The sequence below is a fragment of the Eleginops maclovinus genome, chromosome 8, assembly GCF_036324505.1.
Source record: "Eleginops maclovinus isolate JMC-PN-2008 ecotype Puerto Natales chromosome 8, JC_Emac_rtc_rv5, whole genome shotgun sequence".
In the NCBI taxonomy this organism is placed as follows: Eukaryota; Metazoa; Chordata; class Actinopteri; order Perciformes; family Eleginopidae; genus Eleginops; species Eleginops maclovinus.
In genome coordinates, this window is record NC_086356.1 from 11,407,999 (window position 1) to 11,424,184 (window position 16,186).

Consider the following 16,186-nt stretch of genomic DNA (forward strand, 5'->3'; position numbering starts at 1 on the left):
AGAGCCAAAGGATGAAGAGGGACGAGTCAAGGGGCATGAGCATGAGTGTGGCGAGAGTAAGAGTGAGTGTAATGAAGTAAGACAGAAGAGATGTGTACAGAGTATGAGGTAAAGAGAGAGAGGCTTGGTAAGAGAAGAGACAGAAACATTGAGACGAAAAGAGAGTGGAAAACAATAGATTGCAGGACTGATAGTGCTGAGCTGAATGTCAGCATCCCCAACAAATCCCTCTGCAATCTCCCGGTACCAACACGATGATGTCAGAGGAAGAAAAAGTGTGTTTGTGTGTGTTGACGGTAGGGTTGGGGGAATGGTTAGACGGCAGAGGGAAGGAGGGAGGGCTGAGGCACTCGGTGTTATTGTGCACCCGGCCGCTGGCACCAGCACTGTCAGTAAGCAGCGTTGATCCGTGAACTTGCCATCTGGATTCTCCCACAAATCACATTAAAGTTTCAAGCCCAGGAATACATCAAGCTAAATGAATATTGGATCCAGGGGCCGCAGACAGGCCTGATGGAGAAAAAGCCCTGTGCAACCCAACTCTTTTGTGGTCAGACATGATCCATCCATCCCCTTTACTCCCTCCCTCCTGCTGTTCCCTTCATCACTGATGGGCAAGGGTTCTAAAGAGGGAGAGAGGAGAAGGGAATCTACTCATAACTAAAAAGGGAAAACAAGAAGAGGTTTATTATAAAGAGTAGGGTTGTATGAGCCAATTAAGCACACAGTCATATTTAGGGAAAATGTTGATGTTGGCTTGACATATTACATGGTGCTAAATTTCATTTATACTATTATTTTTGTATAGTTTTCATATATAGTGAAATAGGTGGATTATGCTTAGCCTAAGGTTATGTTTCTGTTTACTACTTTTTGATGTAAAATGCTAGGTTTCCTATTTCCAACATGGTATTAGGGCCTTGAACGCAGCTTTCTGGACACATGGGAAAAAAGAGTTTTAGGAGCTATGCTAGGCTAGTTGGATGCTGGAAGTCTGCAAGATAGGATCGCAACAAGTCTTTGACCGTGTTTACTGTTACGTGTTATATCAAACTTCAAGTCGGTATTGGACCGAACGAGATGTATTTGTGGATGAAAATCACCTGCAGTGACGCTGTATTTTATTTTGAATAAACCCTCGTTCAAGTTTACCTGCCTCCCGTGACTACATTGGGTCTTCACAAAAGGTTTGGAATTAATTGGAACACGAGTCAGAACCAAGATACATTGCAGACTAAGTGGCCTAGGAACTTTGGACAATATTAAAACGGCCACTACAAGGGTTGTGCTGCATTTAAAGAGTGGTAAAACATGGCATGTGGCTTATATATACATATAACTGAAATATCTGCATCAATCACCAATATACTGTATATAAAATTGAAAAAAACTGTACATGTTAGTTTTCCTCAAAAACTGTCACCGTGCCGATGCAGGACGAATTCTCACAAAGCCAAAAATATTTGTACATATTGAGACATTAATGCTTCTTAATCACCCACAGTTTTCTGTTAAAGTGCATGTTGTGGGTGGAAATAAGGAGCAAAAATTGGCACTTGCATATGCATAATACTAGATACCATTCAATTCTACGACAATGCCATGGAAATGATTCTTATGTACAGTATTAAATTATAGGCTTACCCTTCCTTTTCTTTCAGCAACATTATGTTGATTTGCATAAATGGATTCCTATTTTCACCCAAAGTGAAAATAACAGGTGAGCAGGAAAAATAATGCAATCGTTCATCATTCAATAACATGTTATGTTCTGGTTCCTGGCTGCATATTTTCTGCTGAAACACTGTTTGTGCTCAAGTAAAACCTATTAAGAAAATATTGCCTCACCAAGATTCTGTTTCATGCAGGAAGAAAAAAATCTATTTAGTTCTTTTCCAATCCAGTGGCTTGTATAGCTAGGGATTTATTTTCTCCGGGCCTGGACTGAAGAAAAAGTCTTTACTGTTAGCTTTTCAGGCTTCATGTCTATGAGATCCCCAGGGTGAGATACAGATTGGCTTGTAGTCTAAAAATTATAAATACCTTGTCAGCAGTGAGAGTAAAGAGGTATTTTCAGTTTCAGCGCCAAATTGGCCTCTAGACTATAAATGCAACTATCGCTATTAGCAAACAATTAGCAGGATGCTGCAAAATTGGGTATGTAAACCACAGGTAACATTTATTGTACAAAGCAAGGATTATAATAAAAAAGCTCACAAAGGGAAAAAGAAAATGTGTGCTATGGAAACCAACGCAGCAGAAGAAAGCAGGCATCAATCACTGTTATACATTGTCACATCATGAGTGACCCACCAGTGAAAAGACAGCTCAAGTTCAGCATAGTCGAGCTTTGAAGCACACCTTTCAAGAAAATAAATGAGCGCTTATAACACAAAGCAATTCTGGAGGGGCAGTCAGCCGTTGTGTTTTGTATGTCTTTCCATCAGAAATCGGTGAAACCGTTAACAGAATAATAAAAAAGTGGCGGTGTAGTGTCATGCGTTCACAATAATCCTGCCTACAATTTTTCCATTTTACAAGAAAGAACATTGCAGGTGTTTTCTTGAAATGTTTTTTGTATCATATTTCGACAGTAGATCATTTCTCAAACACATTCTTTTGCACTCAAACGTCCCCCTTTTTTCTCTGTTTTTCTGTCAGGTCTTCAGGTGATTTTCCCAGAATATCTGCAGGAGAAGTTTGTCCAGTCAGCCCTAAGCTACATCATGTGCAATGGAGAGGGAGAGTACGTGTGCAGTAACAACCAGTGCATCTGTCAGTGTGCCGACGACTATCCCCAGTGCAACTGTCCCATCACTGACATCCAGATCATGGAGAACACCCTGTTGGGGATGTCTGAGTCCTGGGCCTCTTCTTACAAAGACTTTGAGAACTCTGGTAAGATTACAATTATTCTATTATCATAATTCTATTAACCCTGACAGCTAAGGAAATGTGTAATATGTATGTGTGTAATTTTTAGTGCAATATTGCTTTATGGTTAAGCTGTTTAGTTTTTTTACTATTTTGAAAGGGAATAATTCCTGACGAATGCAACTATCCTATTCTGTGCATGGGCACATGTGCAGAGCTCAGGTCATTAAGGTGATATCATAACCTTGTAATTTTCTCTTAGCTTGAAGATCCTTTAAAATCCCATTTCATAATTATGCAGTTTAGTCTGCCCTTGTCCAACACCAAATTGACATAATTAATAGACAATTAAGTTTCCTGCCATTTCTGCAGAAAGTGGTTGAACTTGTACTGCGAAAATGTCAAAGTGCTACGATAGGTCAAGGTTCGTCATTGGGCAGACAATGACCCTCTTTTATTCTGTTCAAGCTTCAACCTTATTTTTGAAACCAATGAAGAAATGCCTTAACTTCCATTCTTTAAATGCCAATCAAGTGGTGAACTAAAGGGTTGCAAAAATGTTTGATTTGTATCGTAGTCTATGAGCGAATGACCCTACCTCTTAAGTTTATGGTCTCAATAACTAATTTCAAGTTATATTTAATATGGTATGATGTTTATTTGTAAACAAGGGCTATATCAGGGGAACACTTACAGTATACTGTTTGCACCATCTTTGTTACTTAGTAATCTTTTGTTAATGTGAAAGTGAAAAAGTAAACTTTAGTATGTTAAATCTTTCAATGTCATCACAACTAATACTCTCTCTTATACCAATGCATCTATTTTCATTGAATGCAAATGCACTGGGGGAGGTAAGATATTGGACATACTGGTAAAAGAAAGCACAGCTATTGCCCAGCTGCTACATGGCGAGTCACCTTGTTTATTTATTATTGATATGATATAAAAGTGTCCCAATAAAACCTGCCAGCAGCAGATAAATATATTTATATACCATAGAGAGTTAGAGTGAGTCGCGGAGTCACTGAGTGCAGTAAGTCTGGAAAGGGGTGCAACACGAAGAGGCCAAAAAGAAAGGTTTATAAAAACTGGACTTTGAAGTAAAATGCAAAGAAAATAATAACTTTCTTAGTGTCTGTGAGAATCATTTATCCAAATGATATTAGATTGATAAAATGAAATATCTCAATATATATTTTGGACCCTTCATATTGAGATGAAATGGCACAAGAGGTGTGAAGGTGGGTCACACTCTGAGAGCTGTAATCTCTAGATAAGGTGCTTGGTGACTTGAGATAAGAGTCATGCGAGGGACTGTGTGGACTCTTTGGAAGCTGTATCAAGGAAGAGATCCTTGGTGGCTTTGAAGCCTGTATGAAAGCACTTGGCATCTGTTGAACTGGCATGATGTGATAATGGATTCTTTTGGTGGGGGAATCAAACATTTTTGAATACTGGATGCTGGAGACAACCATATTTTTCTAGGAAAAGGGCGAGGGAGGTGACCTGACATCTCTGAAAAGTGGGTGGAGGAATACGGCAAGTATGAAACATGGGAGGAGAAGGAATCTGGCTTCTTTGAAGAAACAGGGAAAAGGAGCACTGACATGCCTGGGAGGAGAGAGGAGGAAGTTCTGACATTTCTCAGCTGTGTCTGAAAGAGAGTCTCAACCCCGTAGTTAATGCTGTTAGACTGAGACGTCTGTAAGAAAGCACTGGCTTACTGCAAAGGTATATTTTTGCAGGTATTGAATATGGGGATCTTTTCTTTTAAGAGTTGCGCCTTTGCTGTGTATTCATTTTTTTCCCAAAACAAATATTTTTGGAACAGGGGCTTTATACATAGATGTGGATTAGATTGTCAGTACCCTGAGTAGAGGCATCTTTGTGTACCTTTGCACTCTCTTCAGCATGCTGAAATTGCTAAACTATTCATTGCAGTATTTATAATGATGTGCTTGAATTTATCGTCAGAGACAATAATGAGCTATACTCTGAGTCATATTTTCTTAATTAGCACACCAAATAAAAGATTCCTTCTACTTGTGTATTTGTTTGAGTCTTACAAGCTTCCTTTTGCCCATTGTAAGTAAAAATTGGAACCAGAGTTGAAAACAAGGGTCAGAGAGTTGGGCTCACTGGTTTTCTGGGGAGGAGACAGGCAAGAATTATCAGAAGCAGCAAGAGGAACATAAGGGCAATAAGCGGCACTGGTGGGAACATATTTGTTGAAGCAGGGCTCTTTAGTAAGTGTGTGGGAGCACAGTCAGGGTGTTTACTGCACCGAGAGTTTCAATTCACTGCAAACAGAAGCAATCTGAAAAAGTAAACCAAAGACATCCAACCATACATCAAGAAGATTGGTCGGGATTCTGTGTGCTCACTGACCATTGCTGCGTTCAAAAAATGGGACTGATTCTTTTCGGTGTTTCTTTAAATTGTAAGAAGTCCCTACTAAGGTTAGTGATACTTTTGCAGTGTTCCAAAAAATACACATTAGACATATTGGTTAACTTGTGAAAGGATCACATTTTTCATCATTAGTCTTTTATATAAAAAACATGTATGCTTAATAAAATGGTAAACTTCTGTCAACACTACCAACTACATACAGTTGCTGCTTGTTGTTGCTTTGTTTGTAATTCATCCCAGGATTCTCAACTGGATTAGGGTTGAACAAATAAGTATTCTGTAAAGCAAACTCACTCTCCAATATTGTTGACACTTTATCATGTGTATGAAAACACAATGGTTGGTTCACAGATAAGACTGTTTGTGTACATATTTTTGTTTATTTAGCTATTTCAACAACAAGTTAAACATATGCATTAAAGTTTTAGTCTTGCCATGAAAACGTCAGTGTAATTCAAAAGAAAACTATGAAAAATTGCTCTCCTTTGCTTCAGTTGTTTTTAACTAAGAACCACAATACAAAAAATCCATAATGAGTTAAATAAATTGATTACATTTTCAATTGCAACTTTTTGTATGTAATCAGCCTTTTTTCTTGACTCTGCTTCTTCCAAGATTTCAAGTCAGAAAAAAAAAATTGAGTTTGTACTTCTCTTTTTTTCTCTCACCACTCTCAACTCCTCATCCCTGTGTTTTTCAACCTGCTCTTTCACTTCATCACTTTCTGTCATCCAGATGAGTTTAAGTCCTTCCTGAAGAGGCTGCCCTCCACTCACTTCCTGCCCATCAGCAGTGTGCATCTCCTGTGGGGCAGTGACTGGGACCTTCAGGCTCGCTACAGGCTCCTTCAGAGTTCCCTGGAGATCCAGCGGCTCAAGATCCAGCGCACTGCCCGCAAGCTCTTTGGCCTCAGCATCCGTTGTCACCACAACCCCAACCACCAGATGCCTAGGGAGAGGTGGGTAGAAATACGACCTCTAGATCATGATAGGAATAAGATGTGAATTTACTCTCTGATCTAAAGCAAAAGTGTTGTTTTTGGCATTTGATACTTTTGGATATTTCATTTTCCAAGTGTGAGAATAACAAATGTGAAAATGTATCCCACGGAGGAATGTTTCAGGGAAATATCTCCTCTGAAATTATGTAAAGGTTTTACTTTGATTGTTGCTTCTCGAAGCATGCACAGTGAGGATGCCATCTATTATACATCTCAACTTATGGCTCTGTTGTTTCTGTCCATCAAGCCAACTTAGTGCTGAGGTTTGCACATGCCCAAAGCACTCTTGCTCACTCTTGTATTTCTCATTGCATTCTGAAAAGTAAATGTAGCTGTGGGAGTTTTCTTGATAGGTCATTGCACACATCTGTCACCACCTACTGCAGTTGCAGCTTAAGAGCCATGCTGCGAATGTGCCATGGTGTCAGTACTGCCAGGAACTTCCACATTCGCTGCAGCAAATATTAGAACAACAACACTATGCGAAATATGCAAAGTGTGCCACATGAAACACACACCAACAGTTCTCTGTAGGGGATGGAAAAAGAATCTGTGAAATATTTATTTGAGTGGTCTTAAAATGAACAGACGTCAACAGTCTGCGAGGACACACCCACATGTGTGTGTAAGGGGTGGCAAAGGTTTTTTTCTGAAGTGTCGCAAAGAGCTGCAGTATGCCCTTCCTCTTCCATGGAGTGCTCATCATGATTGCCTGATGTCACTGGAAATAAGAGCAGCATGTTTATTTTCTTGCTTGTGTGAAACAGCCTTGCATCAGATGGAGGACTTATTTGTTTTGAACACATCTGTTTCCGTGTCTGTTTACTTTGCATACGTGCTTGAGTGGGTGGTAAGTGGTCTGCAGCTTACACAGGAGCTCTAACCTAATATATAGCGCTACATTTTCATATAAGGGACTGCTTGTTATATACGATAAAAGGTTGTTTCTAATGGGGGAGGCACATCAAATAACTTTTAAAGCACTGGGGAGAGGCATATTTTTCTTTCTTTTCAAGGTAGGCTTGTTCTACCCACCTAACTCAATATCCACCCCTCATTGTTCACTCTTACAAAAACTAGCCAGCCTAGAATAGAAAAGCCTTTATTGTCATTGTACAAAATATACAACAACATGTTTGAAGTGCAACCCTGTCACAGTGCACAGTGGGGAAAACAGACAAACAATAAAAACAAATCTAAAACTGCATATCATTTGATATTTAAAGCCTGCTCAACGTTAGCTAAGCAAATTCAGCATGTTCGGGACAGGGTAATGTAAATCGTGTTGCTGACTCGTGAGCATACAAAAACATGCTCCCAATGGACATCCACAATACCCACATGGGTTTGTGTGGTGTCCAAGCTCATATTCTTCACAGTCCAACACCTTTCACTACAAATGCCACATTTGTGTTTCACTGTGTGTTAGATTCTCAAGAGATAGCCCGTGCACCAAGACTGTATATATGTTTAAAACATGTTGGCAGAGGGCCAATGTTTAAGAGTGAAGGCTAGCTATTAATGGTTTCATTTAATCAGCTTATGCCTTTTTATTTTCTCTAATACTGTATATTACATAATTCAGTAGATTATGCGAAGGACAAATAATAGATTATTTATGGTGGAGGGAGGACCATGCATTTTTCCCGGGTCACTGGAAAGGCTCAAGGGAAAAGCATTTGTAGCTCTCGGGAGGTTAAAAATACATTTTACAGTCCTTGGATAAATAAAGAACAGTATTTTACTAAAACTGTCCTGCAGAATATCCATTTGTAATATTTTCTCCAAAGTCAAATCCCTATTTTGTCTTATGCTGATGTCCAATGAAGAATAGCAATTGTTTTATGTAACTGAATCCTCAGAACGACTTTGTTTTGATAGCATATTTGTGAGATGCCCTATGCATGTGAATAGCCCCATTACAATCTCTGCCTTTGTCCTCAATTCAAGAAAAATGCCCCGATCACCAAAAGGTACTCCAATCTCCACCTTGTCACTGGGCAGCCTATAATATCAGTGGATGGGGGAATCGAGGTACAGCTGAAGGCCCATAAACCATCAGGCCAAGTGTTTTGAAGGATTCTGCCAACCTCCTCAGGGAGGGCTTCCAGCACATTCTCAACCTGTCAGCTGCAGAGGGTGCTGATGATGATGTGAAAAACATCCTGCCTGGCCCCAGTGGCCAAGAATGGGCACACCAGGGTTCTAAATGACAGCAGGCCGGATCCCTAGTGAGGGAGCGTTTAGATCCCCTTCAGTTCATACATCAGGCCCACAATGGGGAGGATGATGCTGTCAACCACCTGCTTCTCTGTGCATACTTGTACAGCCACTGAAATAATCTTGTTTATTGACTTCTCCAGGGGTTTTAGCAACATCCAGGGTCTTCTCCTGGGATCATTTCCCAAAGCTATGCAAATATAAAACCCCATTGATCACAGATAACTTTGCTAAGAACACCATTTTTTATACATCAGAACTCTGTCTGATCGACAAGTTGGAAACCTGTGGCTCCTTTCTTGCTTGCTTATTCACTTTCAAATCCAACATTTTTAGACTCATTGCATTTAAGGAAGGATACCAAAACATGTGTGAGGGAGCAGTGTATCTGTCAAGAGAGGAAGGATAAATGTGTAGTTCTCACAGGGTAGCTGAGCTTTCATTTTAAATCACCACTGGCTGAAGGTGACCAAGATAATAAAAGATGTATTAAAAACAAAACAGTGTTGCACATACTCTTATGCAATACAAAGGACAGACACTATAGAACTTGATACTGTTGATGTAACGAGTTGCTGCATGTATCTTGGGAAGTCTTCTGCAGGCATAAATGGTGTGAGTAAGTGTGTGTTCACAACTGTGTTAAAAATAGAGGAACAGATATATTATTCTGCTCTATTGACTGACACAACAGAGAAGAGTGATGCATTGTTATTGAACCAGCCCCTATTGTTTCATGTTATTTCAGGCCTCTTACATAGAGCCTTAAGACAGTCATATTATGTCTCTCAATATGATGTCCTTGAACGCTTAGATTAATTAAATTATGGATGCAAAGTAGGAGAAGAGGAAGTCACTTATACTAATTGCAAATATTTGAATGTAAACTTGTGTTATCAAGTTTAAGTTCTCCAAAAATCTTTTAACGTTTTCAATCATGCTGCACCTTCAACATTGCATATTGTTATAGGTCACTCGATAAACATATTTACATCAGCTAATGAAACACGGTTTTCGGAAGCATTGTTGCCCGGCCGTAATTACAAATGCATATTGCCACCTTATCATTTCTCTTACCTCACCGCAAGGCATCCATCCATTACAAGTGTCGTAAATTCCTGTTGTGAACACTCACCGCAATAACTGTGTGGAAACTTTATAGCTGAACTGTATTGGATTTCCTATTGCATTTCCTGTAATGAGTATTGCAGCTTGCTTCTAGTAGAATAAACACAGCAGTTTGTCTTTGGTGTAAATGATTAATAGTGACAGATATGAAGTAGCTTCACTCCCAGCCAAATCATTTGCATCCAGGCTATGCATTGGCTTTAATTATTCATGTCAAGTCAAGCATATTTACTAATAAGAATGCACCCTCCATGTGATGAATCACTTTGCCATAATTTCTATTGATTTTTGACTTGACACTGCATTTTAATCTCGCCTAAACATATTCATTTTCTAATTTTTGCATTTAGTTCATGCTTAAGTGTCATGAAATCATCAAGGGTATTATTCCATTTTATATGAAGCTCTTGAAAGATCATGGTGGGAATATTTGTATAAACTACTTTTGCATTCCCTGGAAATATCTCTTGCATGGGACATTTAGTGTGTGATGATACAATGCCAGTGAGAGTGACATTTGTTTTAAATCATGCATTTGTAACTCATTATTCTCCTTCAAAGAGCTGAGCTCTAGCAGTATTAGGACAGTTATACACCACAGGAGTTCATGGATAGAGTAGCTTCAAAGCTCAGCCGGCATACTGTAACTTCACAGATCACATACAAACCAAAGTGTTGCATGTGTCACAGCCATTATCATGTCAACAAAAGCACAGCCATGGCAACAATCACACTACAAACTACATAATAATACAACATAATGCAACTCAGTCTTTCTATAGAGCAGAGGGAATGCCAAAGGTGTTGCTGAATAAAGCAACATTGCAGGATGCAACTCAAAACCTCAAGCGATGTAACACCTAAATATTTCCGGATTAAAGTCCCACTGTGACCTACTGGGACCTCTGTACTAATGTAAATATCTTTATTTGTATTGCATCTTTACAAAGCTATTGCTGTAGAAACAAACAAGATAGAAATTAGACTAGCCACAGGATGCCCTCAAATTCGCGTATTGAGGGAGGCAGTAATATAATACAACACATTTATGTTCAGTTATTCAGACAGGATATTTCAACAGTTTTTGCAAATTAATTCAAATGAGGGATATTTATGACTGTCCCTTTGTCAAATGAAATAATACATAGCTAATAAAATATAATAGGATAAGTTTTACATTAAACCACCAAAAACTGTGTGTTTTGTATGCAAATTTCAATGAAAATGTCTTTATAAACAAATAATGAAAAACTTTTGAAAAGTGTTGTGTTCAATATCCGGCATTATTAGAAAATAAATCAGGTAATAATTGCCATTTATATAATATAAAATGATTATGTTTTAAATACCATTTATTATATCAGTGACCTATTAGCAGACATACGTAGGCATTTGCTTCCTAACCTGTTCAGCTTAACATTTTTTGTTTTTTAAATAAAAAAATGCTTAAGCTCCCCCAATGTTCACAGAATCATTTTATGGCCAATAAAATAGCATGTATTGCAAATTGCTTCATGTGCCATTTATAGCTTTGAATAATTACCTTTTTTTTTAACTTACTTTTGACAGTGTTCAGTTCTCGTACCACTCTGTGAAATAAGCTGTTTTTGTATCTGTGTCCATGATTTGATGAAGCGTCTTCCAGAGGGCAGCCGATTAAAAAGATTGTGCCCAGGGTGGGATGGGTCTTTCAGTATGTTGGCTGCTCTACTAAGGCAGAATAGGCTGAATAAGTCCTCCAAAGAGGTCAGTGATACAGTACGCCAGCACGCTCTCGAGGGAGTAGCAGTGGAAGGTTACCGGCAGCCACTCCTGGTTTGCTAAAAATCCTCAGGAAGAGCTTAGTCCCTGCTGTGCCTTTTTGACTACTGCGATGGCATTGGTAGCATAGCAAAAAACCTGAAAGCAGGAATACTTTCCACACTGCCCTTGTTGATGTGTTGTGGATTGGAGTATGCACTATTTCTGTTGAAGTCTATGATATGTTGTTTGGTTTTTGAAGAACTCACTACAATTTTATTCTCCATATACAGCGTTGTTTATATTCATTTAATTTCGAACTTCATTCCTGTAGTCTGTCTCATTTTTTCCTGAGATGAGTCCCACCACAGTGATTTTGACTTTGAAATGTGTCATTAAGCAGAAGACGTGAGTCTTAAGGGATGTAGTTAAAAAAAAAAAGCTCTTAAAATGCCAATAAAAGCTGTTAGACTTTAAAGACTAAGAACTAGACATTTTAAACTTCAAACGCAGAACTTTCTGTGTGGATTTGATTTAAAGTACCCTCATTTATGTTTTCATACATATTTTGTTTCTACTTGTGAATACATCCAAATGTTTGGCCAACATCCTGCACAGATAAAGCTTACCTCTGATAATACATTGTATTTTCAGAATTTTAAAGAAGCTATAGTTTCCTTTGTGTCAGTTATGTAAACTGTATCCATAAACTGGCAGTGCTTCAGTAAATGGACTAGCTTATATTAAACACAATGTAATAAGCCAAAGAACCTAGAACTACGAGACAGAAAGATGTGAAGCCTAGTTAGCTGACCCTGCTGTGACTGTTCTGCTTCCACCAGAGCTAATCCAAATACAACTGTGAGACTAGAGCACTTTACAAGAAGTGATAATCACAGTAATGAGAGTCATAGATTTTTCTAGATGAATACTGTCTGTTACCATCAGATTTTGTAGTAAAACCAGTATATTAGTACATCTCTGCTTGGTAGCTGCTTTTGTATTCATAGTGGAATGGACAGCAAACACACGCTGGAGGGAACCAACATGATACACTCATCTCTCTAAAGACACTCCAGGCAACACTGCAATACGACAGAGAGGAAATGGAAAGTGATATAAAAATCACAAATACATTGCCTGCACCAGGATATTAAGACATCTCATCTCTAGGGGAAAAGGCAAAACCAGACATGAGAACTCTAGTGCACATAAGCAAACACTGTCAAGAAATACCTTCTCCACACAATGTACATTTCACATCTGTAAAGGGAAAACACATAGTAAACCAGTTAGTGACATGATCCGATGGGTTACAGTTTGGAGAGTCCATGGATACATACAAGAATACAAATAAATACATTTTTACTGGTCAGGTACATTTGAAGCCAAAAAAAAAGATGTAACCAAAGTCATTGACAAAATATGAATCAGTGATTTTCAGGTTGTACCAAATAAATATGAATAGAAAACATCATTACATTTTATATTTCAGCCTTTAGGAAATTCAAAAACACAAAGTCTGATTGTATGCTGATATATTTTTTCATTTCTAAATTATTTTTAGATTACATTTCTGAGGAGAATGAGATGCTGAAAACAATATTGAAATTTCAATTTCATTACCTAATTCATTAAAATCAACAGCACAATCTTCTTTAGATTGCAGGATTCCAGACCATCAATGACAAGTCTTTACATTCTGTTTTGTACAAGTGTTTTGCGTGGAGGGTAACTAAGGATGTATTTGCTATTGAGTAAGCTCAAAGTTGATGTTATCATTTCCTCAATGCAGGTGAGGAATTAAGGGTTTGTGGAAATTATATTCCCTCCTCACTTCATGCAATCCTCAATTTGACGCCAAAGTTAGTGGAAAGTGCTTCTATTGTCCTCTATAGGTGATTTGTTCCGGGTTCATTTTTGGTTAAGCTTAGGGGGTTTCTGGCCTGCCGAGAATGCAATTCCATCCATCATAGTTAAGCCTTAGCTTCATTAACATGTCAAGTTAACCTTGACCAGACCTCATCTCTGAAAAATCAAGATTCTGAATTCACCTCCTACAGTCTGAAAAAAAGTTCCAGTGCTGTCAAGATGACAGGGAAAGATGCCTGAGGGGAAAATAAGAGACACGATAAGAATAGCAAGTAATGCCTTCCACCTGGGGGAAATAACGCAACTCCTCCCCCTTGAAGAGAAGAAATTATCCTATTCCCTTACTATCCTGACTCAGTGGTTTTCATGTATGCATTGCTGCCAAACATTTAATAAGCAATTTTTTTAGTTTTGAGATAACTTATAGCTATTGGCATCCATTGATTTCAGTAAAGTTAAGTGAACTGACTACATAGTATAAGCCTAATTGTAATGCTTTGAAGTGCATTACCAAACTAATTAAACACAAGCTGTATTTGTTGGTATTAAAAATGAACATAAGTATATGAAAGGTCTTGTGGATATCGTAACTCTTAGAGCTCTCAAATGTGACCACCTATAATGATTCTTTCCATATTTTGTTTCTCCTTTCCCTCTAGATCTGTGATGCAGTGGTTGAACAGGGTTCAGTCTTTCCTCTACTGTAATGAGAACGGGTTCTGGGGGACTTTCCTGGAGAGCCAAAGGACATGCGTGTGCCACACAGGCGTTACCCTATGCCAGCGACCGATCCCATGTGTCATAGGTGGCAACAACAGCTGTGCCATGTGCAGCCTGGCAAACATCTCACAATGTGGCTCCTGCAACAAAGGCTACAAGTTGTATCGTGGTCGCTGTGAACCCCAGAATGTGGACTCAGAACGTAGCGAGCAGTTCATCAGCTTTGAAACTGATCTGGACTTTCAGGACCTGGAACTCAAATACCTGTTGCAGAAAATGGATTCCCGACTCTACATTCACACGACTTTCATCAGCAATGAGATCCGACTAGAAACCTTCTTTGACCCAAGATGGCGTAAGCGCATGTCCCTGACACTCAAGAGTAACAAAAACCGGATGGACTACCTCCACATGATTATTGGTCTGTCGATGAAGATCTGCCAGATGCGAAATAGCAGCATTGATCCCATGTTCTTTGTTTATGTCAACCCCTTCAGTGGTAGCCACTCAGAAGGCTGGAGCATGCCCTTTGGGGAACATGGATACCCACGCTGGGAAAAAGTACGACTACAGAACTCGCAGTGCTTCAACTGGACTCTCCTGCTGGGCAACCGGTGGAAGACCTTCTTTGAGACGGTGCACATCTACCTGCGTAGCCGCGCTAAGATCCCAACTGGCTTGCGCAATGACACGGGACAGGGTCCGGTGGATCTTGGAGATCCTAACAAACGGCAGATATACATAAAAATATCTGATATCCAAGTGTTTGGCTACAGCCTACGCTTTAATGCCGACCTGCTCCGTAGTGCTGTGCAGCAGGTTAACCAGTCGTACACACAAGGAAATCAGTTTTACTCCTCCTCATCGGTCATGCTCCTGTTGCTTGACATAAGGGATCGGATTAACCGCCTTGCCCCTCCATCTGCTCCTGGCAAACCCCAGCTGGACCTCTTCTCCTGTATGCTGAAGCATAGGCTGAAGCTCAACAACAGCGAGATGATTCGAGTAAACCATGCCTTGGACATGTACAGCACAGAGATACTAAAACAATCAGATCATCTGACTGCTAAACTCTGCTGAACATAGTGACATTAACACAAGGACAGCAACCTGAAACACCCAACAAATGAACTAGGCGGGGATATTAATCTTAATTTTCCTTTTCTCTTTTTTCATTTTTGGACCTTTTCTGCCTTTTGATGTAATATTAACTTTGTAAGCATAATTCTTAAAGAGATAAAGGAAAAAGGCAGTGATGAAAAGCATTTCAGATTAAGATAAAGAAGATTAACGGAACCACTATAAAGACTGTATCATATTTGTCCCAGCATGTCTGTCATTCCCTAAAAGATCAAAAAAAGAAGAAAAAAAAAGAAAGAAATATTAAATCTATGTACTGGTGAAAAAGAGGCCTTGATTTTACTCCGAGGGATCAAAGGTTTTATCTGAAACTGCCATTCTTTACAACAACAACATTTTTAAAGGAATAATAATGGAACATAAGGGCAGACAAGATATCCTTTTATTTCAGCTAATGTGCAAAGTATTTCAGACATCAAGACAGTTTAATATTAAAAAATGTTTATACATGGTAAGGATTCAATAGCCCTAGTGAATAAGTAGTCAACACATTACTTATAGACTTTATTTCAAACCCACAGCGAATCTGCATTGTGAGTTATGAGGCACTCTGTCATTGTTCTGATATGTAAGGCACACAGCAGGGCAGTAATGGATAGTCATGTCAAATAACAAAAGCCAGCTGTTTATATATACATATATATGTGGATGAATGTATGTGTGCGTGCGCGTGTGCAAATGTGCGTATACTTTATTTTGGCTTGATGCTTATTGCTGTTCGTTAATTGAATGTGTCATTTGAGATTGACTCCAGTCTAAGCAAAATCTTGCATTTGGAGCGCTTCTTCCCGTGTTTGAAATTCAAGCTGTGTTTTTCACAAGGCAGTACCTCCTGGTGCGTGAGTGCAATATTGTGGTCTGAAGATTTAACAATCAATGCTATTTTGTACAGCTTTGCAAAATGTTCATGTTGTGACTGCTGATTTGTGGAGCTTTTCCGCACCAAGAGCAAAATGTAAACATTCATCATTCAGGCACATTTGCAAGACGACCTAAAGCCATACACTCCCCTGAGGTAGACATACAGTGAAACATTAAGTCCATCCCCGTTCACAAAAGAACATACATTTTAAAAAA

The 16,186-nt window shown here is 39.0% G+C and overlaps 1 protein-coding gene across 1 annotated transcript in view; it reads left to right on the forward strand.

Annotated features, from left to right (window-relative positions):
• Positions 1–15,350, forward strand: part of brinp1 (bone morphogenetic protein/retinoic acid inducible neural-specific 1) — a 96,115-nt gene extending 80,765 nt beyond the window's left edge. The window contains exons 6-8 of the mRNA XM_063890334.1: positions 2,662–2,898; positions 6,025–6,247; positions 13,909–15,350. Of these exons, the coding sequence (XP_063746404.1) occupies positions 2,662–2,898; positions 6,025–6,247; positions 13,909–15,049 (1,601 nt within the window). The 3' untranslated portion in view covers positions 15,050–15,350. The remainder of the gene's footprint in view (positions 1–2,661; positions 2,899–6,024; positions 6,248–13,908) is intronic.
• Positions 15,351–16,186: the final 836 nt, after the last annotated feature.